Genomic DNA, 26479 nt, shown 5'->3' with positions numbered 1-26479 from the left:
GTCTGCCTTTCAGGTTTACTCGACCCTTTCGAATTTTAAAATCAACTTTTCGAAATCAGAAGCCCTTAATGTGACCCTTTCCTCCTCGGCGGCCACCTCCTTGAGTCAATCTTTCCCTTTTCATTGGGCCCCCACTTCTCTCAAATATTTGGGGGTTTATCTTACTCCGGACCCGAAAGATCTCTTTCGTTGCAACTTCCCCCCACTTCTGGCGTCTATCAGGGCTGATTGTACTCGATGGTCCGCTGGAGCCTTTACTTGGTTCGGGAGATGCGCGATTTTTAAAATGAACATTCTCCCTCGTCTTCTCTACTTGATGCAGGCGCTTCCCATTCACATCCCTCTGTCTTTTCTTAGATCCCTCACTTCCGTCCAACTGAAGTTCATCTGGTCGGGCAGACCCGCCCGAGTGAGCAAGGCTTTTCTCTTTCGTCCCAAGAGTTGCGGTGGTTTATCGCTTCCGGACCTGAAGTCCTATTACTTGGCTACCCACCTGACTCGTGTCGTGGACTGGTGTAGGCATGCTGTTTCTAAACCTTGGGTCTACATCGAACAGGCATTCTCTCCGATCCCTTTGCAGGTTGCCCCATGGTTGGACTCCTCCTCATTGTCATCTCTCTTTTCTCACCCTACCCTTGGTCCCACGCTTCGGATTTGCTCCAGGGGCCTTGTTCGCTCCACTCTCCTCCCTAAGGATTCCGCTCTTTTCCCAGTGCTGGGCAATCCTGCCTTTCCACCTGGAATGTTTGACCGAGTTTTTCGTAATTGGCGCCGTCATGGGATTTTCCGTGCCTGTCACTTCCAGGACGCTGGGGGATGGACTACACTTCTGAATTCCCAGGCCCCTCCTGAGCTGCCCCCTTTGGACGCTTGGCGGGGGATGCAACTTCGTCACTTTTTACATTCTCTCCCTGCTCCTGCAGAGTTCCGCGTCGAACCTACCCCCTTGGAGAAGATTTTTGTTGGTGCTGGCCCCCTTCGCCACTCCCTCTCGCTCACTTACCGGATCCTGGTTGAACCTCCGGAGGACTTTGTTCCGCCGTTCTTGTTGAAATGGGAATCTGACTTATCCCTTTCCCTCTCTCAGGAACAGCGTAGGCGCATTTTTCGCCTTTCTCATACTGCTTCCATCAGCTCTCGCCACCAGGAGGCCAGCTGCAAAATCTTGTCCCGATGGTATAGGGTTCCTACGAGACTCCATGCCTCAGGTCTCCCCATTATGTTGGCGCTGTGGCGACGAGGAAGGCACGCTGCTACACATTTTTTGGTCCTGTCCTGCCCTTTCGTCCTTCTGGGAGGGGGTCAAGCGGATAACCCTCCAGCGTACTGAAACTTCTCACCATTTGGGCCCTGCCCTGTTCCTCCTTAATCATTGTGAGTCTTCTGTAAAGGTCTTTAAGCGTTCCCTACTTAGATTCCTGATCCTCGCTGCCCGGGCTTGTATCCCCCTTTTTTGGAAACGAGTGGATCCTCCTCCTCTCTCCCTCTGGATTTCGAAGGTCAACGAGATAATGCGCATGGAAAATCTCACGTCTTTCCTGCATGGCACGACTGAGGCGTACATCAAAACCTGGTTCTACTGGTTCAGGTTTCAACAGTCTGCAGAGTACCGGACGCTCCTGGGCTCTGACCCCTCCTCTGATTGATACTCTTGTTGTTCGTCTCAGGTATTTGACCAGTGGTTGCTCCCGAGCCCTTCCCAACTGGCTGTGGTATGGATGACCTGGCGAGCGCTCTCACTGGTTTCCTGACTGCTCACACTCACCCCTACCTACCCTTTCACCCCCCACATTTAGTCCTCTCCCCCACTCATCTGTCCCACTAACCCCTCCCTCCCCCCCCCTTTTTTTTCCTTTTTCTTTTTTTTCTATGTTGCTTTCTTTGTCTTTAATTTATTTATTTTTTTTTTTTTATTTTTTTTTTTTTAATTTTATTCTTCTGATTGTATTTTGTGTTGCACTGTGTGCTTTTTCTGTTCGCAGGGCGGGTGTTCGCCTTGTAACTTGTAATTGTTTTTTCTTTTCTTATTGTTTAAAAAAATTTTCAATAAAAATTTGAGTTATAAAAAAAAAAAGAGTATAAATCAAATTTTATTGGACAAACTTACCAATAATATATTTTTTTCACAAATTAAAAAATCTAAATCCACTATTCCCAATTTATTATGCACAACAGAGTTTCTCTCCTCTTATGCCCATAGCAGACATGACTCAAAGATATTCTTTGCTGCATGAGATGGCACATTTCCTCTTTTTGTAGCATGGAAGAAAATGGTCACTCAGAAACTCTATATACTTTGCAGAAGTAATTTTCACACCTTTGGGCCCATTCACACGGAGTAACGTGCCGCGTGACCTGGCACGTATACGCCGTGTGAGATTTTGCGGGCCATATACGCTCCCATTGATTTCAATGGGAGCGTGGATCGTAAACGCCGCGTTATTTTGCGGCCGCAAATAAATCAATGGGAGCGTATACGGCCCGCAAAATCCGTGTGATTGCACCCTTAAGGTCCACGTGTATTTTGCCAAAAGGAGCGCGCGTTTACTCCGTGTGAATGGACCCTTAGGGTAAAGAAACCTTACAGCGCTCTCCCTATGATTCGTTCAAATCATGATTCGTCCCCATTGCAGCTCGAAAACCAACCGCAGCGCCGCCTCTCTGGTCTTCGGTGTCCTCCCCTTGCCTCTTCAGCGTCTGTCGGACGCCTGCGCAGTATACTCTCTGTTCGGCGAAGATTGCCGAACGTACTGCGCATGCGCGAAAGTTCGGTGCCCGCACTATGGCTGGGACCGCAATTTCACGCATGCGCAGTACGTTCGGCAATCTTCGTCGAACAGAGCGTACTGCGCAGGCGTCCGACAGTACGCTGAAGAAGCAAGGGGAGGACACCGAAGACCAGAGAGGCGGCGCTGCGGTCGGTTTTCGAGCTGCAATGGGGACGCCCCCATCGCTGCGAGAAAACTAATTAGCATACCGGTACAAACCGGTATTTTGAACGAACGGCACGGCGGAGAGCACTTCCACAGGTAAGAGACGAATAGCCTTTTTAAAGGCTGTTCCGACGTGGTAACTAGAAAAAAAAGTGTTTTAGTGGTAGAATCCCTTTAAGTTAAAGGGGTTATCCAGCTTCCAAAAATTTAATCACTTAAGACAATATCAACAGGTCAACAGGGCAGGGGCGAGCCTGCTTCTTTCGCCGCCCGAGGCTAACTGCAGAAAGCCGCCCCCCCCCCCGCCGGGAGGAGGGGGCGGGTCGGGGGCGGGCAGGTCAGGGGCGTGGCCTCATGAAGGGGGCGGGGCTTAGCGCCGTTCACCGGCAGAGAGTAGGCCCGGAGACTGCCTGCTCTCTGCCTGAGCGTGAGGGAAGGCTGCTGGAGCAGCGCTGTTCCAGTGGCCTCCCCAAACCACCGCTCGGTGATAAGCCAGTCCAGGACAGCTTGTCCTGGACTGGCTTAGGGAAGCAAAAATGCCGCCCTCCCTGAGGCCCTGGCATAGTGCCGCCTGAAGCGCTCGCTTCAGGTCGCCTCATGGGAGGTGCGGCACTGCAACAGGGTCTGTTTTGAACGGGTGCCGAACGTGGGATGGACTGTAGAGTACAAACTTCTGAGCCCCAATATTTTTCAGGACCTAACAAAACCTCTAGCTCTATTTAAACCATTATACACATATAAAGGATATCATAGAACATACCTTGCATGTTATTATAACACGACACTCTTCTGTTACCTTCCACTCCAACATCTCCACAAAGTATGGTCCTATTATAAGTAAATACACTGCAGCTTAGTAACCATTCAAAGTTTACTAAAAGGAAAAACATGTTTTTTTATGTTATTACCTTTCTTCTTTTTCCATTGCTTTCGTTTGTGCTTAGACTCATCAAGAATCTTATCAAAATCTGTGAATATATAAGGAATCTCTATAACCAATATTATGCATACATTATATATTATAATCTATTTAATATTCCTAAAAAAGTCTGTAGTACATGGAGGAATTAACTAATAACCATACAAAGCATGCTGATGCTAGAGATGAGTTGAAATAGACCTCACCATCTCATTGCTGTGATACTTGTATGCCAGCAGTATGAAGGAATTGCGATGGCCATTAACAGTTTACACATATATTTGTCAGGTATTGCAAAATAAGACTGTAAAGGTTGCTCATCCATTTTGAAATCTCCCATAGCAGTGAATGGAGAGAGATGTTTATGTGCTGTCACTTCTCTAGTCATACTGGCCTCAAGATAAGGGTCAGGGGACCCATATTATCATGATCCATACAGTTCCTACAGGGGGAAGCATAACTATATAAGACATTTATGGCTTAGGCTGTAGATATTGCATGAATGTTAGAGATGGGAATACCACTTTAATGTGTCATGCAGGCTGTTATGATGTTTTGGGGTTAGGAGTCAAATAAACTCCTCAATACCCTAGAAATCCTTAATCTGGTTCTTGGCACCATGCATCTTTTCTCAGCAGAAGCAATGCAATAGACGCCCCTCCATTAGATAAAGGAGGATGACACATAACATTTCCTGAGCACTGGAAACATTAAGTGGCTGGAAATTTTAATCAATAACTACTGGAAAGTTTCCATACGATGTTCCATAAATGTCCCATAGAGGTAGGACCCGCTTCTGTATTGAGAAGAAAGGCTTGACTAATTTCAGACGTCCCATAGAAAGGAATGGTGAAAGTACATGGTTATTTTTAATTGTACAATTGATAAAACTATCTAAGGCTGGGTCCCCATGTGGCGTACATGTCACAGTTTGCCCGTGACATAAATACATCAGAAAAAAAGCAGCATTTTAGTGAATCCCATCCTCACAGTGCGGAAGAATACACGCTGCGATTTCTAAAACCGTTGCATATCAATTATACTTATGGAAACTCCGGTGATTTCCCTATAGGTATAATTGAAGTATTAAATCCGCAGAGGAAACCTCTGTGGACTGTTTGTGAAAAGCACTGCAGGAAAAAACATGATGCGTTGCAATTTATTTGCTGCGAGATGCTGTGGGGCCTTAGCCTAAGAATGTTTTTGTTTTTTTTAATGTACAGATATACTGTATCTTTCCCTACAAAACTGGTATGTGCTTCACAGAGTGACACATTATATATTGCTCACCTTCTCCAGTAAAGATGATACTGAACTGATTTGCTGCTTTTCCATCTGTAAGTTTGGCAGTATATGTTCCTTTATCATCTTCTCCAAAGTCTTCTTTGATAATCTCAATGAGACCATTTTCCTTGTCAAAATTTATTTTCCGTTTCTGCAATGAAAAATAACTTGTGAGTCCAAACTGATTCATGAGGTGTCCATAACGTAAACATGTGCTTAGGAAATACATGTCCCCCAATATCCAATGTTTCAATGTATTGTATTCTAATAATTAGAGAATACAGATTGGATTATGTATATTCTTTACACACAGGAATGAAGATTTTGTATCGCCACAGCTTAAAATGGCTGATACATTTTTCAACAAATAGATGGAAAACAATATGATTTGATTTTAAGAATGTTTTTGATCATCTTTTATCACCTTAGTGTCACATGACAACAGATCCCTAATGCCCCGGGCTCTGTAGCAACTTCTACTGCTGCTACCCCGGCAGTTACGCCACTGGTACTGTGTTATTTTGCTGCAGCAAAAGATATACTAATATATTATGGTACAGTCCAGGAAGTATTGTAGCTGTGTATATGCTTATTTCGGCTTCATTTTTAGCCCCCAGTATTGTAAACTGCCATTTTCTCATGGCCTATGGGCATGCGCAGTCTGCTCTGCCCGAGGCCTAGAAGGTACAAGCCACCGCCAGAAGAAGAGGATGAAGAGGACGCTCCTGACAAAGATGGAGGTGGCGCTGGAGAGAGTTCTCTGACAGCATTGGGGACGCCCCCAGTGCTGCAAGAGAACTAATTTGCATACCGACAAGAACCGGGATTCCTACGGAACAGTGAATTGGAGAAGACAACGAAAGGTAGGAGACAAATAGCCTTTCTTAAGGCTATTCCGACATGTTACTAAGAAAAAAATGTGTTTGTGTGATAGGATCCTTTTAAAATTGAAAACTCACATGAAATTTTCACTTTTTTTATTGCAGATTTTGAATTTATGACTGAAATAAATATTCCTGCCACATATATATTGCGTCTTATTTGTATTTTAACCTTTTGACGATCTAACATTTTAGCCTTAAAGGGGTGGTCCAAGAAAAATTGCTCAAGCATCACACAACAAGCTACATATAGGGCTTTGCTATATCCAGGAGAACCCACTTTACAATTTATGGGGTCTATGTCTCTGTGGGCACATGCTGGCACAATATATCAGGCACTGAAATAGCATATAGCATTCGAAAACTGCAATTCTTCTTCTGTACCATCTGCCGTGCAGCATCATTTGGAAAATCCGGTGAGGTCAAAATTCTCACTATACCCCTAGATGAATTCCTTAAGGGGTCTAGTTTCCAAAATGGGGTCACTTTTGTGGGTTTTCCATTGTTTTGATACCTGTAGGGCTCTGCATGTTACCTATAAGCTATTCCAGTAAAATCAGAATTCCAAAAGACAAATAACACTCTTTTGTTTCTGAGTTTTCCTCTGTTCCCAAACAGCGGTTCTTGACCACAAATGGGGCATTGCTGTACTTAGGTGAAATTGTGTAACAAGATGGGCTACTTTATTCCCTAGTAATAGTGAAATAATGATGAAAAAAGTACATATAACATATAGGAAACACTAGTTTGAAACAAGACCAAGATCACGGATCTAGGCCCTGCAACTGCAGAGCTAGAGCCATTACAGTTACAGTCTCAATGAACGTGTTCTACTCGGGGTGAAGAGTAATGCACTTTGCCAAAGTCCTGTCCTGCTTGTTTAAGGCTGTAGGGGGGTTAGCATATATATAAGTATATGTAACACAACATACCGGTGTATTTTCAATGACTTTGTCATTAAGAATCATTTCTAAGTCTGCAGCAGGGGACAGCTTTTCCACTTCTAACCAGAGTCGCACATCCCCATTCTCCTGAACTTCCACATTCCAGCCTGATATTTTCTGTATCACTAGAAATAACAAAAGATGACATCATATCCCACCAAGTTACCAAACTGTAACATTTCATATATTTGTTTTCTACATTTTCATTGAAGCAGCTTTGTTCCAAATTGAAAAAATATGTCATTTACTTGTTATTATTGATTCTATACAGATTAGGCCTGGTTAACATCTGTGTTCAGTATTCCATTCAGGGAGTCTGCATGGGGACCCCCCGAATGGAGTACTGAACACATTGACAAGCGGTGAGCTTATGAAAGCACACTGACCCCATGCGGTGTCCGCCTGAATCATATGGAGAGAAAAGTACTTCATGAACTACTTTCCTCTCTGCATAACTTGTGCGGAGACCATGCAGAAAACACATGGATCCCATTATAGTCTATGGGGTCCGTGTGCTTTCATAAGTTCACTCCTTGTCAATGCGTTCGGTATTCCATTTTATGCATGTGACATCATCCTCACTGTGTAAGGTCCTGGCAGGTATATAGTGTTTTGCAGAAACATGAAATAGACATGGATACTTGTACTAGACCAAAAAATTCTAGGAGTATTTTAAATAAAGTTTAGGCAAAGTTTACACCTGTGCTGGGATCTCCGTCGTTCAGGTCCTCCGGGGGCCTAAAACAGCAGTTACCCATGGACAACTGTTGGGTTTCCACCATTTTTATACTGAAACTGTTGGAGATAAGAGTCCTCTATGCAGGACTTATCTCACCACTGATTTTCTTTGGTTTCTGCGACGGAGACTCTGACGCGGTTGTAAACCTAGCCTGGGGTGTTATTATAGAAAAAAAAGGACAAATGTGGTGCTGTTTCTGGAACAAAGTAACTGTATTTATTTTACCGGAAAACTCTTCTAATGCTGAAACAAATTACATTGTAAAAATGTACTTACATGGGTGCTGCACATCATGGCTTTTTTTGAGCAAATCTGACAATTCTACGAGGAAAAAAATGGTATGAAAGAGTAAATGAATGACCCTTAGTAATTTGTAACATTATCATTTCTAGTTCTTTATGTGATCATATTTAGAGCCTAAGGCCCCACGGAGTGGGCCGCAGACATCAAGGTTTTTCCCTCAGCACTTTTCACAGAAAGTCCGCAGAGGTTTTCTCTGCAGACTTTCTGCTTCAATTATACCTATAGGGAAAATGACGCCTTTTCCATAGGTGTAATTGACATGCTGCGTTTTACAAAAATGGATGTTTGGTTTTTTTTTAAAACGCAGCATGTCCGCTGTGGACATTTTTCTGCAATGTGCGGATGGAATTAGCCAGAATCCACTTTGCGGTTACTGAAAACTGCCACAGCTACGCTACGCGAGGTCCAGGCCTAAAGGCCTTGAAGCTGGACAAAACTGAACATCCGTGACAAAAACTTGACAGGTTGTGCATCTGGTTGGCACTATGAGGTAAACAATTTTTATTTTTTTGTGTTCCAGTTACCCTACTTGCTGCTGATTTTTTTGTCTGCTAGTTAGCAGAAGTATTGGACTGAGCGAAGAGGACTGGGAGTCGACAGGGGTCTCCTGAGGAGACTTGTGTCTAACACTGACAGTTGTCTTCCTAAAACCTGTAACAAGTGAACTGGAATGTTGCAAGTTATGTGTTGCAATTGCGGACTGTTTTGTCGCTGGAAGTCTACCAGGGGGTTCTTAGTATCTGAAATGTGAAGACACTTTTCAGGACCTCTTTTAAACCATTATATTTGTTTATAAAGTGGCACACCAACAAATTTCTGTTCAAAATTCTTAAAATATGATGATGATGACAACGACCATGTGCTAGTTATGGATGTAACCCAGCTACATGAAAGACAATGGTTGGGAGAAGTCGGATGGTGCTGCTCATTTTGCTTGCCACTGCCAAATTTGGTAATATAATGAATGCTGCTTAGATCTGGCAATACCACAAGAAATTATTTAAGTGTACGTTTGTCATATGATAAATTTGGAAATAAATGTGGCTTAAAAGAGAATGTAAAAATAATAATAATAATAATAATAATAATAATACTTTGGCACAAAAAGGGCGGCAAACTCTATGTAAAAAAAAAAATCTGTGTGATTTCCCAGAATTGTCACTTCTTTTATATAAGGCACAGAAATGGTGGCATGGTCACTGTGGCATACTTTGGAGCTGCAGACACTGTAGTAGACGTGCCTGGAACTGCAACCCTGCTCAATATGAACAGGGCTGCTTCTGGCCGTATACTTAGTATATGGTTTCTTGCGAATGCATCAGTTGATCCTGTGGATAGGTCATCTTCAGATCTTGAATAACCTTTTGAATTTTTATGAAGCCACTAAACATAGGTTTTCAATTTTATGACACATGTGAAATGTACTACTGTACTACAAAATTTAATATGTACACTGTTCTTAAAAGAGACGTGTCACCAGAAATTACATATTTTTTAAATTATGTTTTTAACATTAAACATATATTTTAAGATTTTTTTTTTTTATTTTCCATGTCACTATATATATATTTTTTTTTTTTTTTAAAAAAAGTGTTAAAACTTGCACTTTTTACACTGGCTATTAGGTCTAATAATATACTGATATCTACCAATTCTGTAGGATTTTCTTTGTGAAGTAAATGAGGTGACTGCCTCAGAGAAGGGAAGACAACACTTCTATAGTTAACAGCAGTGATGCATCACTGTATCCATTACTTATAATATATATATATATATATATATATATATATATATATATATACAGTATAAGCAAAACTTGTGTGTTGGGGCGGGATTTGTATGACTTATTATGACTTTTGAGATTGAGACCACCCTTGTATAGGTAGTGACTTTACAGGGTCCTATATATTAAGGTCAGGTTCCTTTTGGGGCTTTAGTAATTTAGGGCTTGACTCCAGAGCTACAGTACGTTCCTTAGGGTAGAATGTCATTGTATTAGAGATGGGAATGATCCATAACTATCCCTGAATCTACACCCTAGGTTGATTTTTGACCGTTCCACTCAACTGGCATGTCAGCAATGGCAAACTATAGGACCACTCCTCACCTGAACCACGATAGCTGTGATAATAGAAAAGGAGATAAATTCCAGCGTCTACCAGGAAGGATCCACCATGATTCAGGAGTAAATATAAAATATATCTTTTATTTGCTCGTACTTCATCATAAAAAGTTACAAAGTAACTGATGGAGTAGACTTGTTACATTCCCAAAGGCCTTTGGAATGTAACAAGTCTACTCCATCAGTTACTTTGTAACTTTTTATGATGAAGCAAATAAAAGCTGTATTTTATATTTACTCCTGAATCATTATGGATCCTTCCTGGTAGAAGCTGGATTTTATCTCATTTCCATTTGATCGCTCATCTGAGTCCTACAACAGTCCGTGCTTCCCAGGCTTGTGGATCTCTTCAATAGAGATACAGTGAGCTGAAGATTTTTTCTTTGGTATATGTTTAAGCTGTAATAATGCCTGGGAACATGCATACGGTAAGGATATGGTTTTCTTTCTGTTCCTTATAACTGGTTATTGAAGGGCTGGTTTGTGTGAGTTACCATTTGAATAAATCTTTGAACCTAGTATTTAATAATTTTGGCAAAAATGGTATCAGTCAGAAATGTAATTAAATGGAATAAAATATGCATACTTTACCCATCCAAGTATCCATGTTTATGGAAGAAATGGCTGAAACATCAGTCCCTTGGTTATGGTAAGCTTTAGCATTAGCTGAAAAGTGCTTTTAATTATTATTACGTAGTTCACCTTTGTAACACAAAGAAAGCAAAGTAATTCCTTACCCTCCTTTGTTAGTGTGTGGCTCGCAGATACCCCGTCTGTATTTGGAACTTCCACAGAATAGATGCCTACATCTTCCTCAGATGGCTTTGTCAGGATTAGTTTGGATCTATGAAAAAAATAACGTTATCAAACTTTTAATTCCTAAAATGTGCAAAATATTCCATACTAAATATTTATTCTATGTTAAAAATAATAATAAAAAAAGCAGTCAGGCAGCTTCTGCCCAGTCAGATCAGGTAGATGTGACCTTTTATCTAGTTTGTGCAACATTTCAGATTTCAGCGTGAACCTTCCACTGTTTAGAACTTGCACCAAATTGTCAAAAAATTTTACGCATTTTACTGTAATCATAATGCTATAAATTGTGTGCAATATAATTGGCATAATTGTACATGCTACAGTTATTTTATTTATGTAGTTGTTTACTTGTTTCCTTCAGTAGAGATGTCTGTTCTCTCTGGATCCGGAACACCCTTGTAATCTTTAGACCAGTCAAACTGCGGGGAATCAACTGGCTCTGGATTCTCAAAGGAAAGGTATATGAATCCTTCATCATCCACACCAACCTCAATTTCATTTGTGCCTGTAGGTTTGAATTAAGTTATATAAATACTTAACAGGATATCAGCACCATGTCAGGGCGGTTTCCGAAGTACTGGCAGCTGGGGCCTAGTCCAATAAACAAGTACTATGCTGCCGGCCACCCGCCACCACTGAATTGAACTATAACATATTGAGTTACTCTACGGTTGTGTAAAGGAATGCAGGGAGATCTTCAATAGGAAACTGGAGCGCCAGCTCAAGAAATTGTTACAGCACATAGCCCTTTTAGATGTAAACACTGACCGTTTTACTATAGGAGACTAGCACTGGCATTAACATTTACCTCTTCCCCATCCTAAACAACCAGGGACCTCTGTTAAAAGGAATATATCTTACAAGAGGGGATGAGGACAGTGGGCAGGGATGAATGTTCCTCTTGGCCTCTGTTAATGTAAATTATGTATGGGGGTCACTAATAGAGAATTATACTGTGGGTGGGGGGAATTTTAATGGCGCATACTCAGGAGTCACAATAATGGGGCATTATACTGTGCCCCCCCCCACAGTATAATGCCACATTAGTGCCCCCTGCACAGTATAATGCCACATTACTGCCCCCCGCACAGTATAATGCCATGTTAGTTGCCCCATCACAGTTTAATGCCATGTTAGTCACCCCTGCATACTATCAATCCATGTAAGTTACCCATGCACAGCGTAATGTCACGTTAGTCGCCCCACCTCCCTCAGTGTTATTCCACGTTAGTCGTCCCCTGACTATTTCAAATTTTTATTGTCTAAACCTGGGGTGTGTCTTTTTGTCCAAAAAATACTGTAAATAATGTACATGTTCAGCTCAGACCTTTATTTGAAGACAGACTCCAGTGAACAGACTTATTAAAAGTAATTGAGTACCCCCACTATTGGCCTCAGCAGCCTATCATGCCTCGTGGACCATTTCTGACACTGCCAAAACATTGTGTTTTCGCAACTTGGGGCCACAGCCTTAAAGGGGTTTTCCAGACTTGGACTACTTTAGTTTCAAAAATATTTATTGAATGACAGAGTTTAAAATACAGGTTTATCAAGCAAAAAAATGCAGCAGTGATCAAATAAGTATTAAACATACAACAGAACAATTAAGGTTCAACATATCCAAAAGTCTAAGTTTCCAGATGCTGTTGTGAAGAAAATTGTTTATATTTGAAAAAAACTAGTTATATTATATGAGCTACAAACGTCATACATAAGGCATACAGGGGCGCTTTAACCATCGGGACAAGCCTTGTTTTGATTTGATCACAATTGCCATTTATGTTCATAAAGTGTAAATGATAAAAAAAAAACAAAAAAACCTGTGTAACTTTTTTTTAAAATGGGGCAGCAAATTGACTTCCAAAATTCTACTGAAGGTTTCCATACCTGGCTTGGTTACAGGAGTCACAGGATCACAAGGCTCAGATGGAATGCCAGGACCAGTTGTGTTGACAGCAAGAACACGGAACTGGTAACTCTTATCGGTATCCAAGTCTGAGATCTAAGAATGAAACATGAAATCACATATATATAATTTTTCTTAAACGTAAATAAAGCTTATCTAAAGCTATCTATGTATTATAATCTGAATGGCTGCTGGCTACAGTTCCCTGCAGAGAAGATGCAAACTGACATAATTGATATTAAATGTAGCACAGTATGCAATCCCAAAGTTTGCAACTTCTTTAAGCCAGAAATCTGGTCTCTTAATTTCGGGGAAACAGGGTAACAGTGACCAACTGGCACAAGTGGGATAGAGGGCCCTGCCCAAAAAGGCTTACGATCTATGAGGGAAGAGGAATAGAGATTGAACATGAGGGTAGAGGCTGTTCATATGTGGTGGCAGTAGTGTTATTGGAGGTTGTATGTCTTCCTGAATAGGTGAGTCTTCAGGGCCTTGAAGCTTGTGATTGTGGGGGTCAGTCTTATGTATTGTGGTAGCAAGTTCCACAGTATGGGGGATGCGCAGGAGAAATCTTGGACATGGTTGTGTGAAGAGCGGATGAGAGCAGAGTGGAGTGGGAGGCCTTAAGAGGATTGGTGGTTACGTGTGGGCAGTTAGTGAATAGTGACTATCAAGAATACAGTGACTGAGTGGCACAGTGCTGGACATGTAAACAATACAGGGAGCTGCGTGCTGTGGGAAACAGCTAGTGCTTTTGGGACCTCTTCACCATTTGCATTGTAAAGTATCTGTTTTATAATCATGAGCAATGTTATTACAGCATCTAGTGATGTGAATAGGTCTCACACAGTATAATATGCTCAACAATGGCCCCACATAGTATAATATACTCCACAGTGGCCCCCACACAGTATTATATGCTCCATAGTGGCCCCCACACAGTATAATATGCCCCATAGTGGTCCATGCACAATACAATATGCTCCACAGTGGCCCCCACATAGTATAATATGCTCCTTAGAGTGGCCCCACATAGTATAATATGCTCCCAAGAGCCCCCCTAGAGTTGGTGTTATTATACTCTGGGATATCATTAGACTCCAAAGTACAATAAGTATAGGTTCAGGTGAAGTTAAGAATAACACTTATGTTCACTTCACCTCTCCTTGACATCCTCACTCTGTCTGGCTCTTTTTAGCATCTGCTTCGGTCCTCTTCTGCCTGCGACTGGGGTGCATGTGTCCCAGATGTCACTATTAGGGCCTGTGATTTGGCCTCAGTGATCACATGGGGCATGCTGATGTCATTACAACATTGCCTCAGTCACAGGCCATTTGAGCCCCAGAGAGGATGCCGGGAATCAACAGCAGCCCAGAAGAGGTGAGAATAAGTATTTCTTATTTTTAATCAGATCCCCTGGGCTGGCATCTATTGGAAAGGGGCTCGGTGACATGCCAGCTCCCTTTCCATTAACAATATGTATAGCGGTCAGAAACCAGGCATTCGCCAACCGCTATCATGGTGGTCCGTGTTTCAGTCATTTTCATACCAACAGAGGTGACAATAAAAATAAGCAGTGATACAATTATGCTAGAAGTAGGAATGTTTTAGCTTCTGAGTACAGATGAAGGAGACATACTCACAGAGGTGACAATAATAGCAAGCAGTGATACAGATATGCTGTAAGCAGGAGAGTCTTAGCTTCTGAGTACATATAGTGTTCTATATGTATGCTGTGAAAAAGTGGTACTGCTAAAATTAGTTTCATGCATTCAAATTGTACCCTCATATGTGTGTCAGGTATTGGACTCTCATTAATCCTCTTCCAGTCTCCAGAGCCTTCTTCACTTGCCTCTACCAGGTAGCCAGTAACTGAGCTATTTCCAGTGTATACAGGGCTTTCCCAGTGGAGCATCAAGGTGTTATCTCTGACCTCTTTACATCTGACATCATATGGAGCACCTTAAATACATAGAACAAATACAGCAAGTAGAAGAGACTTCTTTTGGACAAAGAAAAATACACTACAGGTTTCCCACTTCCCAAAAATGTACATTCATACTGGTGTATTCCCATACGACAGATGGGTCTATGAGCCCCCTTATATACTAGATTCTGGTTGCAACTGCTTCCTCTGCACACTCTAACTACATGACTACAAGTAAGGTTTATTGGTGACTATAAGTAAAAGCACACAGACTGTTTATTCTTCATATCATTACCTGGCTCAGGCATTGTCCATTCCTCACATTTAAAAAGGTCACTTGGCTCAGATAGCTTCCCAACACCCGCCGAATTCATAGCTCGGGCACGGAATTCATAGAAATGTCCTTCAGTCAGACCTGTTACCTTTGTATACAATAAATATATTACAACAAAACTATCTCTTAAAGGTAGATCATAGAGCCAGTTCATTACCGGGCTATTTTTCCTGGTTCAGAACTGGACACATATGTGTGACGGGGGCGTTGTAGTGGAGGGGAAGTTACTTTTTGTTTTTTGCATTATTTTTTTTTTACACAATGCACCTCTCCTATTATTGGGCTGATACATATGGCTCCAGTTACAGCAGCAATACAGCCTCTTGCCCATGACTGTCTGGGCTGATCTGGGTCCTCTAGGAACCTGCAGCTCTCAGAGTTCCTGACTCCCTATTGGTCATGTGACCCCCAGAGGGGTGCCACATCATGGCAACTCTTATAGTTGTGCATACAGTGCTTATTTAGCAATGTGTGCACAGCGATTGGGAAGACAGGAACAGTAATAAACCATCCCTGCCTTCCCTATGGCAACAACAATTTTGTGCAGCAGGCTAACTTTGCAAGGAAGTAAGGATACATCCTTGTAGAGTTAGAAGTGGACTGGGCTCTGTCCAGAAGTGGTTAATCAATACATGACATATAATAAAAACAAAAACAAAGAATAGTACCTTATATAACGTTTTTTGGATTGGTTCATTATTTACATCTTTCCAAGCAACATCCTCAGGATCATGTTGATCAAGAAAATATCCAAGTATTTCTCTCCCTGATGTGAATTTTGGAGCCTTCCAACATATTGTCATTTCGTCTTTCCCACAGCTCAAGAGAGCAAAATCATAGGGTGCTGATGGACAGTCTGTGAAGGAATTATAGGTGCAAAGTAATGGGTTCATAATAGTTAAATAGACTACTTATATAAAGGTCTTTTATCTGAAGGCAACATGATAGAGGTAGAAATGTAAGGCTTGGGAATATATATTTTATTATTATTATTATTATTATTATTAGAGTCAGTGTATTTTTGTTGCAAGACTGCTAAGACCTTTTGAGAAAGCTTGTGGATCCTTCTTTTCCCTGCCTGCACAAAGTGATTGAAAGCCCTCAACTTATACCAACTTACAGCAAAAGCTGTCAATCAGCAGTATGTAGGCGAGGCTAGCAGGACTTACTGGCTTTCTTTATGAGGCAACATTTAGGCTAAAGCCCCACGTTGCAGAAACGCAGCTTTTTTGTTGCAGATTTTGTTGAGTTTTCTTGAACCAAAGCCAAGAATGGCTGCAAGAGGAATGGGAGATATATATAAAGTACTTATACCTCTACCATCTTCTCAATCCACTTCTAGCTTTGGCTCAAAAAGCCTCAACAAAATCTGCAACAAAAAAGGATGTGTTTCCGCAATATGGGGCCTTAGCCTTAAACTCAATTGAGTTATGGTATATTTCCCCATGTTTAACATCTCCCTAGACTATTATTCCCTTAATTAAAGGTGTTTTTACATGAATATAATTAAAATTAATTATAATTAAAAATTACTTTTGTAGACAATTAAAAGTTAAACATTTTAGTAAATATTAGAGATGAGCGAACAGTGTTCTATCGAACTCATGTTCGATCGGATATTAGGCTGTTCGGCATGTTCGAATCGAATCGAACACCGCGTGGTAAAGTGCGCCATTACTCGATTCCCCTCCCACCTTCCCTGGCGCCTTTTTTGCTCCAATAACAGCGCAGGGTAGGTGGGACAGGAACTACGACACCGGTGACGTTGAAAAAAGTAGGCAAAACCCATTGGCTGCCGAATACATGTGACCTCTAATTTAAAAGAACAGCGCCGCCCAGGTTCGCGTCATTCTGAGCTTGCAATTCACCGAGGACGGAGGTTTCCGTCCAGCTAGCTAGGGCTTAGATTCTGGGTAGGCAGGGACAGGCTAGGATAGGAAGGAGAAGACAACCAACAGCTCTTGTAAGAGCTAAATTCCAGGGAGAAGCTTGTCAGTGTAACGTGGCACTGACGGGCTCAATCGCCGCAACCCAGCTTTCCCAGGATCCTGAATGGAATACACTGTCAGTGTATTCCCGTATACCCGATATATACCCCGATACCCGTTCCAACGGTGTGCCCCCCCACCTTCACCCCAGAAATACCCTGCAAGTCCCCTAGCAATAGAATTGGGGCTATATACACCCACAATTTTTACTACTGGTATACAGTGCCATTGTCTGACTGGGAATTCAAAGAATATATTGGGAATACAAATACCCTCATTTCTTGCTACTGCCATATAGTGCCAGTGTCTGACTGGGAATTCAAAGAATATATTGGGGTTACGTGCACCCACAATTTTTACTACTGGTATACAGTGCCATTGTCTGACTGGGAATTCAAAGAATATATTGGGAATACAAATACCCTCATTTCTTGCTACTGCCATATAGTGCCAGTTTCTGACTGGTAATTCAAAGAATATATTGGGGTTACGTGCACCCACAATTTTTACTACTGGTATACAGTGCCATTGTCTGACTGGGAATTCAAAGAATATATTGGGAATACAAATACCCTCATTTCTTGCTACTGCCATATAGTGCCAGTGTCTGACTGGGAATTCAAAGAATATATTGGGGTTACGTGCACCCACAATTTTTACTACTGGTATACAGTGCCATTGTCTGACTGGGAATTCAAAGAATATATTGGGAATACAAATACCCTCATTTCTTGCTACTGCCATATAGTGCCAGTGTCTGACTGGGAATTCAAAGAATATATTGGGGTTACGTGCACCCACAATTTTTACTACTGGTATACAGTGCCATTGTCTGACTGGGAATTCAAAGAATATATTGGGGTTATAAATACCCTCATTTCTTGCTACTGCCATATAGTGCCAGTTTCTGACTGGTAATTCAAAGAATATATTGGGGTTACGTGCACCCACAATTTTTACTACTGGTATACAGTGCCATTGTCTGACTGGGAATTCAAAGAGTATATTGGGAATACAAATACCCTCATTTCTTGCTACTGCCATATAGTGCCAGTTTCTGACTGGTAATTCAAAGAATATATTGGGGTTACGTGCACCCACAATTTTTACTACTGGTATACAGTGCCATTGTCTGACTGGGAATTCAAAGAATATATTGGGGTTATAAATACCCTCATTTCTTGCTACTGCCATATAGTGCCAGTTTCTGACTGGTAATTCAAAGAATATATTGGGGTTACGTGCACCCACAATTTTTACTACTGGTATACAGTGCCATTGTTTGACTGGGAATTCAAAGAGTATATTGGGAATACAAATACCCTCATTTCTTGCTACTGCCATATAGTGCCAGTTTCTGACTGGTAATTCAAAGAATATATTGGGGTTACGTGCACCCACAATTTTTACTACTGGTATACAGTGCCATTGTCTGACTGGGAATTCAAAGAGTATATTGGGAATACAAATACCCTCATTTCTTGCTACTGCCATATAGTGCCAGTTTCTGACTGGTAATTCAAAGAATATATTGGGGTTACGTGCACCCACAATTTTTACTACTGGTATACAGTGCCATTGTCTGACTGGGAATTCAAAGAATATATTGGGGTTATAAATACCCTCATTTCTTGCTACTGCCATATAGTGCCAGTTTCTGACTGGTAATTCAAAGAATATATTGGGGTTACGTGCACCCACAATTTTTACTACTGGTATACAGTGCCATTGTCTGACTGGGAATTCAAAGAGTATATTGGGAATACAAATACCCTCATTTCTTGCTACTGCCATATAGTGCCAGTTTCTGACTGGGAATTCAAAGAATATATTGGGGTTACGTGCACCCACAATTTTTACTACTGGTATACAGTGCCATTGTCTGACTGGGAATTCAAAGAATATATTGGGGTTATAAATACCCTCATTTCTTGCTACTGCCATATAGTGCCAGTTTCTGACTGGTAATTCAAAGAATATATTGGGGTTACGTGCACCCACAATTTTTACTACTGGTATACAGTGCCATTGTCTGACTGGGAATTCAAAGAGTATATTGGGAATACAAATACCCTCATTTCTTGCTACTGCCATATAGTGCCAGTTTCTGACTGGTAATTCAAAGAATATATTGGGGTTACGTGCACCCACAATTTTTACTACTGGTATACAGTGCCATTGTCTGACTGGGAATTCAAAGAGTATATTGGGAATACAAATACCCTCATTTCTTGCTACTGCCATATAGTGCCAGTTTCTGACTGGGAATTCAAAGAATATATTGGGGTTACGTGCACCCACAATTTTTACTACTGGTATACAGTGCCATTGTCTGACTGGGAATTCAAAGAATATATTGGGGTTATAAATACCCTCATTTCTTGCTACTGCCATATAGTGCCAGTTTCTGACTGGTAATTCAAAGAATATATTGGGGTTACGTGCACCCACAATTTTTACTACTGGTATACAGTGCCATTGTCTGACTGGGAATTCAAAGAGTATATTGGGAATACAAATACCCTCATTTCTTGCTACTGCCATATAGTGCCAGTTTCTGACTGGGAATTCAAAGAATATATTGGGGTTACGTGCACCCACAATTTTTACTACTGGTATACAGTGCCATTGTCTGACTGGGAATTCAAAGAATATATTGGGGTTATAAATACCCTCATTTCTTGCTACTGCCATATAGTGCCAGTTTCTGACTGGTAATTCAAAGAATATATTGGGGTTACGTGCACCCACAATTTTTACTACTGGTATACAGTGCCATTGTCTGACTGGGAATTCAAAGAGTATATTGGGAATACAAATACCCTCATTTCTTGCTACTGCCATATAGTGCCAGTTTCTGACTGGGAATTCAAAGAATATATTGGGGTTACGTGCACCCACAATTTTTACTACTGGTATACAGTGCCATTGTCTGACTGGGAATTCAAAGAATATATTGGGGTTATAAATACCCTCATTTCTTGCTACTGCCATATAGTGCCAGTTTCTGACTGGTAATTCAAAGAATATATTGGGGTTACGTGCACCCACAATTTTTACTACTGGTATACAGTGCCATTGTCTGACTGGGAATTCAAAGAGTATATTGGGAATACAAATACCCTCATTTCTTGCTACTGCCATATAGTGCCAGTTTCTGACTGGGAATTCAAAGAATATATTGGGGTTACGTGCACCCACAATTTTTACTACTGGTATACAGTGCCATTGTCTGACTGGGAATTCAAAGAATATATTGGGGTTATAAATACCCTCATTTCTTGCTACTGCCATATAGTGCCAGTTTCTGACTGGTAATTCAAAGAATATATTGGGGTTACGTGCACCCACAATTTTTACTACTGGTATACAGTGCCATTGTCTGACTGGGAATTCAAAGAGTATATTGGGAATACAAATACCCTCATTTCTTGCTACTGCCATATAGTGCCAGTTTCTGACTGGGAATTCAAAGAATATATTGGGGTTACGTGCACCCACAATTTTTACTACTGGTATACAGTGCCATTGTCTGACTGGGAATTCAAAGAATATATTGGGGTTATAAATACCCTCATTTCTTGCTACTGCCATATAGTGCCAGTTTCTGACTGGTAATTCAAAGAATATATTGGGGTTACGTGCACCCACAATTTTTACTACTGGTATACAGTGCCATTGTCTGACTGGGAATTCAAAGAGTATATTGGGAATACAAATACCCTCATTTCTTGCTACTGCCATATAGTGCCAGTTTCTGACTGGGAATTCAAAGAATATATTGGGGTTACGTGCACCCACAATTTTTACTACTGGTATACAGTGCCATTGTCTGACTGGGAATTCAAAGAATATATTGGGGTTATAAATACCCTCATTTCTTGCTACTGCCATATAGTGCCAGTTTCTGACTGGGAATTCAAAGAATATATTGGGGTTACGTGCACCCACAATTTTTACTACTGGTATACAGTGCCATTGTCTGACTGGGAATTCAAAGAATATATTGGGGTTATAAATACACTCATTTCTTGCTACTGCCATATAGTGCCAGTTTCTGACTGGTAATTCAAAGAATATATTGGGGTTACGTGCACCCACAATTTTTACTACTGGTATACAGTGCCATTGTCTGACTGGGAATTCAAAGAGTATATTGGGAATACAAATACCCTCATTTCTTGCTACTGCCATATAGTGCCAGTTTCTGACTGGGAATTCAAAGAATATATTGGGGTTACGTGCACCCACAATTTTTACTACTGGTATACAGTGCCATTGTCTGACTGGGAATTTAAAGAGTATATTGGGAATACAAATACCCTCATTTCTTGCTACTGCCATATAGTGCCAGTGTCTGACTGGGAATTCAAAGAATATATTGGGGTTACGTGCACCCACAATTTTTACTACTGGTATACAGTGCCAATTTCTAACTAGGAATTCAAAATGCGCAAGGCTCCCGGAAAGGGACGTGGACGAGGCCGTGGGCGAGGTCGGGGGAATGGTTCTGGGGAGCAAGGTAGCAGTGAAGCCACAGGGCGTCCCGTGCCTACTCCTGTGGGGCAGCAAGCATTGCGCCACTCCACAGTGCCAGGGTTGCTTGCCACATTAACTAAACTGCAGGGTACAAACCTTAGTAGGCCCGAGAACCAGGAACAGGTCTTGCAATGGCTGTCAGAGAACGCTTACAGCACATTGTCCAGCAGCCAGTCAGACTCTGCCTCCTCTCCTCCTATTACCCAACAGTCTTGTCTTCCTTCCTCCCAAAATTCCGAAGCTTTACAGAACAATAACCCAAACTGTCCCTGCTCCCCAGAGCTGTTCTCCGCTCCTTTCATTGTCCCTCAACCTGCCTCTCCACGTCACGATTCCACGAACCTAACAGAGGAGCATCTGTGTCCAGATGCTCAAACACTAGAGTCTCCTCCATCTCCGTTCGATTTGGTGGTGGATGACCAGCAACCCACCCTCATCGACGATGATGTGACGCAGTTGCCGTCAGGGCATCCAGTTGACCGGCGCATTGTGCGGGAGGAGGAGATGAGACAGGAGTTGGAAGAGGAAGTGGTGGATGATGAGGACACTGACCCGACCTGGACAGGGGGGATGTCAAGCGGGGAAAGTAGTGTGGATGTTGAGGCAGGTGCAGCACCAAAAAGGGTAGCTAGAGGCAGAGGCAGAGGTCAGCAGCTTAGGCGAAGCCAGGCCACACCCGGAATCTCCCAAGATGTTCCAGTTCGTACCCAGCCCTGAAAAACTCCCACCTCGAGGGCACGTTTCTCGAAGGTGTGGAGTTTTTTCAAGGAATGCGCCGAGGACAGATATAGTGTTGTCTGCACAATTTGCCTCTCGAAATTGATTAGGGGCTCTGAGAAGAGCAACCTGTCCACCACTTCAATGCGCCGTCATTTGGAATCCAAGCACTGGAATCAGTGGCAGGCAGCAACGGCAGGACAAAGGCCGCCTGCCGTTCACGCCACTGCCACTGCCTCTGCCACTGCCTCTGCCACTGCCACTGCTGACTGTGCTGGCGATGCACTCCAGAGGACGAGCCAGGACACCACTTCATCTGCCTCCGCCACTTTGTTGACTTCTACCTCATCCTCCCCTGTTCCTGTCTTATCTCCTTCTCCTGCACCATCAAAGGCACCATCAGGCGTTTCTTTACAACAACCCACCATCTCTCAGACATTGGAGCGGCGGCAGAAATACACTGCTAACCACCCACACGCGCAAGCCTTGAACGCCAACATCGCTAAACTGCTGGCCCAGGAGATGTTGGCGTTCCGGCTTGTTGAAACTCCCGCCTTCCTGGACCTGATGGCAACTGCGGCACCTCGCTATGCCGTCCCTAGCCGTCACTACTTCTCCCGGTGTGCCGTCCCCGCCTTGCACCAGCACGTGTCACTCAACATCAGGCGGGCCCTTAGTTCCGCGCTTTGCACAAAGGTCCACTTGACCACCGACGCGTGGACAAGTGCATGCGGACAGGGACGCTACATTTCACTGACGGCACACTGGGTGAATGTAGTTGAGGCTGGGACTGCTTCCCAAACTGGCCCGGTGTACCTCGTCTCCCCGCCTAACATTCCTGGCAGGGACACGAGAAGAACACCCCCCTCCTCCTCCTCCTCTACCGCCTCCTCCTCCGCCACCGCCTCCTCCTCCGCCACCGCCTCCTCCTCCGCTGTTAGATTGACCCCAGCTACGAGTTGGAAACGTTGCAGCACTGGCGTTGGTAGACGTCAGCAGGCTGTGCTGAAGCTGATCAGCTTGGGGGACAGACAGCACACTGCCTCCGAGGTGAGGGATGCCCTCCTCGATGAGACGGCAATATGGTTTGAGCCGCTGCACCTGGGCCCAGGCATGGTCGTTTGTGATAACGGCCGGAACCTGGTAGCAGCTCTGGAGCTTGCCGGACTCCAACATGTTCCATGCCTGGCCCACGTCTTCAACCTAGTGGTGCAACGTTTCCTAAAGAGCTACCCCAATGTTCCAGAGCTACTGGTGAAAGTGCGGCGCATGTGCGCCCACTTTCGCAAGTCGACAGTAGCCGCTGCTAGCTTAAAATCTCTCCAGCAACGCCTGCATGTGCCACAACACCGGCTTTTGTGCGACGTCCCCACACGCTGGAACTCAACGTTTCAGATGTTGAATAGAGTGGTTGAGCAGCAGAGACCTTTGATGGAATACCAGCTACAAAACCCTAGGGTGCCACAAAGTCAGCTGCCTCAGTTTCACATCCATGAGTGGCCATGGATGAGAGACCTTTGTGACATCCTACGGGTCTTTGAGGAGTCCACAAGGAGGGTGAGCTCTGAGGATGCGATGGTGAGCCTTACAATCCCGCTCTTGTGTGTTCTGAGAGAATCCCTGATTGACATCAGGGATAACTCAGATCACACAGAGGAGTTAGGGATAGCATCCGATCCGTCACAGCTGGAGAGTAGGTCCACACATCTGTCCGCTTCACTGCGTTTAATGGAGGAGGAGGAGGAGGAGGAGGAGGAAGAAGAGTTGTCCGATGATGTGATGGTGATACAGGAGGCTTCCGGGCAACTTCGAATCGTCCCATTGTTGCAGCGCGGATGGGTAGACATGGAGGATGAGGAGGAAATGGAGATTGAACTTTCCGGTGGGGCCAGAGGAGTCATGCCAACTAACACTGTGGCAGACATGGCTGAGTTCATGTTGGGGTGCTTTACAACCGACAAGCGTATTGTCAAAATCATGGAGGACAACCAGTACTGGATCTTTGCTATCCTTGACCCCCGGTATAAAAACAACATCTCGTCTTTTATTCCGGTAGAGGGGAGGGCCAATCGCATCAATGCTTGCCACAGGCAATTGGTGCAGAATATGATGGAGATGTTTCCAGCATGTGACGTTGGCGGCAGGGAGGGCAGTTCCTCCAGTAGGCAACCAAGTTCTCACCGGTCCACACAAACGAGGGGCACACTGTCTAAGGTCTGGGACACCTTGATGGCACCCCCTCGCCAAAGTGCCGCCACGGAGGGTCCTAGTGTCACCAGGCGTGAGAAGTATAGGCGCATGTTGCGGGAATACCTTTCCGACCACAGCCCTGTCCTCTCCGACCCCTCTGCGCCCTACACGTATTGGGTGTCGAAGTTGGACCTGTGGCTTGAACTTGCCCTATATGCCTTGGAGGTGCTGTCCTGTCCTGCCGCCAGCGTCCTATCTGAGAGGGTGTTCAGTGCAGCCGGTGGCATCATCACTGACAAGCGCACCCGTCTGTCAGCTGAGAGTGCCGACCGGCTCACTTTGATAAAAATGAACCACCACTGGATAGAGCCTTCATTTTTGTGCCCACCTGTGTAAAGCACCCCAACATGAAACTCCATGTCTGTACTCAACCTCTCCAATTCCTCCGCATCCTCATACTCATCCACCATAAGCGTTGCACAATTCTGCTAATACTAGGCTCCCTCCAACATGATTTCCCCCAACTCTGCTGGTTAGAGGCTCCCTCCACCCTGATTTCCACCAACTCTGCTGGTTAGAGGCTCCCTCCACCCTGCTTTCCCACAACTCTGCTGGTTAGAGGCTCCTTCCACCATGAATTTGCCAAAACTGGGCTGTTTAGAGGCTCCCTCCACCATGAATTGGTCCAAACTGGGCTGGTTAGAGGCTCCCTCCACCATTAATTGGTCCAAACTGGGCTGGTTAGAGGCTCCCTCCACCATGAATTGGTCCAAACTGGGCTGGTTAGAGGCTCCCTCCACCATTAATTGGTCCAAACTGGGCTGGTTAGAGGCTCCCTCCACCATGAATTTGCCCAAACTGGGCTGTTTAGAGGCTCCCTCCACCATGAATTTGCCCAAACTGGGCTGGTTAGAGGCTCCCTCCACCATGAATTGGTCCAAACTGGGGTTTTTAGAGGCTCCCTCCACCATGAATTGGTCCAAACTTGGCTGTTTAGAGGCTCCCTCCACCATTAATTGGTCCAAACTGGGCTGGTTAGAGGCTCCCTCCACCATGAATTGGTCCAAACTGGGTTTTTTAGAGGCTCCATCCACCATGAATTTGCCCAAACTGGGCTGTTTAGAGGCTCCCTCCACCATGAATTGGTCCAAACTGGGGTGGTTAGAGGCTCCCTCCACCATTAATTGGTCCAAACTGGGCTGGTTAGAGGCTCCCTCCACCATTAATTGGTCCAAACTGGGCTGGTTAGAGGCTCCCTCCACCATGAATTGGTCCAAACTGGGGTTTTTAGAGGCTCCCTCCACCATGAATTGGTCCAAACTTGGCTGTTTAGAGGCTCCCTCCACCATTAATTGGTCCAAACTGGGCTGGTTAGAGGCTCCCTCCACCATGAATTGGTCCAAACTGGGTTTTTTAGAGGCTCCCTCCACCATGAATTTGCCCAAACTGGGCTGTTTAGAGGCTCCCTCCACCATGAATTGGTCCAAACTGGGGTGGTTAGAGGCTCCCTCCACCATTAATTGGTCCAAACTGGGCTGGTTAGAGGCTCCCTCCACCATTAATTGGTCCAAACTGGGCTGGTTAGAGGCTCCCTCCACCATGAATTGGTCCAAACTGGGGTTTTTAGAGGCTCCCTCCACCATGAATTGGTCCAAACTTGGCTGTTTAGAGGCTCCCTCCACCATTAATTGGTCCAAACTGGGCTGGTTAGAGGCTCCCTCCACCATGAATTGGTCCAAACTGGGTTTTTTAGAGGCTCCCTCCACCATGAATTTGCCCAAACTGGGCTGTTTAGAGGCTCCCTCCACCATGAATTGGTCCAAACTGGGTTTTTTAGAGGCTCCCTCCACCATGAATTGGTCCAAACTGGGCTGGTTAGAGGCTCCCTCCACCATGAATTGGTCCAAACTGGGGTGGTTAGAGGCTCCCTCCACCAT

At 43.7% G+C, this 26479-nt stretch overlaps 1 protein-coding gene across 2 annotated transcripts in view; it reads right to left on the bottom strand.

Annotated features, from left to right (window-relative positions):
- MYOM3 (myomesin 3) overlaps nucleotides 1-26479 on the bottom strand; it is a 92819-nt gene that overhangs the window by 18908 nt on the left and 47432 nt on the right. For both annotated transcript variants that reach the window (XM_075264608.1, XM_075264609.1), the window contains exons 17-27: nucleotides 15777-15964; nucleotides 15070-15196; nucleotides 14631-14809; nucleotides 12829-12943; nucleotides 11290-11446; nucleotides 10863-10969; nucleotides 7977-8021; nucleotides 6950-7086; nucleotides 5143-5287; nucleotides 3842-3901; nucleotides 3694-3761 (exon numbers count right to left, since the gene is read on the bottom strand). In XM_075264608.1, the coding sequence (XP_075120709.1) occupies nucleotides 3694-3761; nucleotides 3842-3901; nucleotides 5143-5287; nucleotides 6950-7086; nucleotides 7977-8021; nucleotides 10863-10969; nucleotides 11290-11446; nucleotides 12829-12943; nucleotides 14631-14809; nucleotides 15070-15196; nucleotides 15777-15964 (1328 nt within the window). The remainder of the gene's footprint in view (nucleotides 1-3693; nucleotides 3762-3841; nucleotides 3902-5142; nucleotides 5288-6949; nucleotides 7087-7976; nucleotides 8022-10862; nucleotides 10970-11289; nucleotides 11447-12828; nucleotides 12944-14630; nucleotides 14810-15069; nucleotides 15197-15776; nucleotides 15965-26479) is intronic.

The sequence above is a fragment of the Leptodactylus fuscus genome, chromosome 2 (assembly GCF_031893055.1).
Source record: "Leptodactylus fuscus isolate aLepFus1 chromosome 2, aLepFus1.hap2, whole genome shotgun sequence".
NCBI classification, from domain to species: domain Eukaryota; kingdom Metazoa; phylum Chordata; class Amphibia; order Anura; family Leptodactylidae; genus Leptodactylus; species Leptodactylus fuscus.
This window is presented reverse-complemented; position numbering and strand designations above follow the sequence as displayed.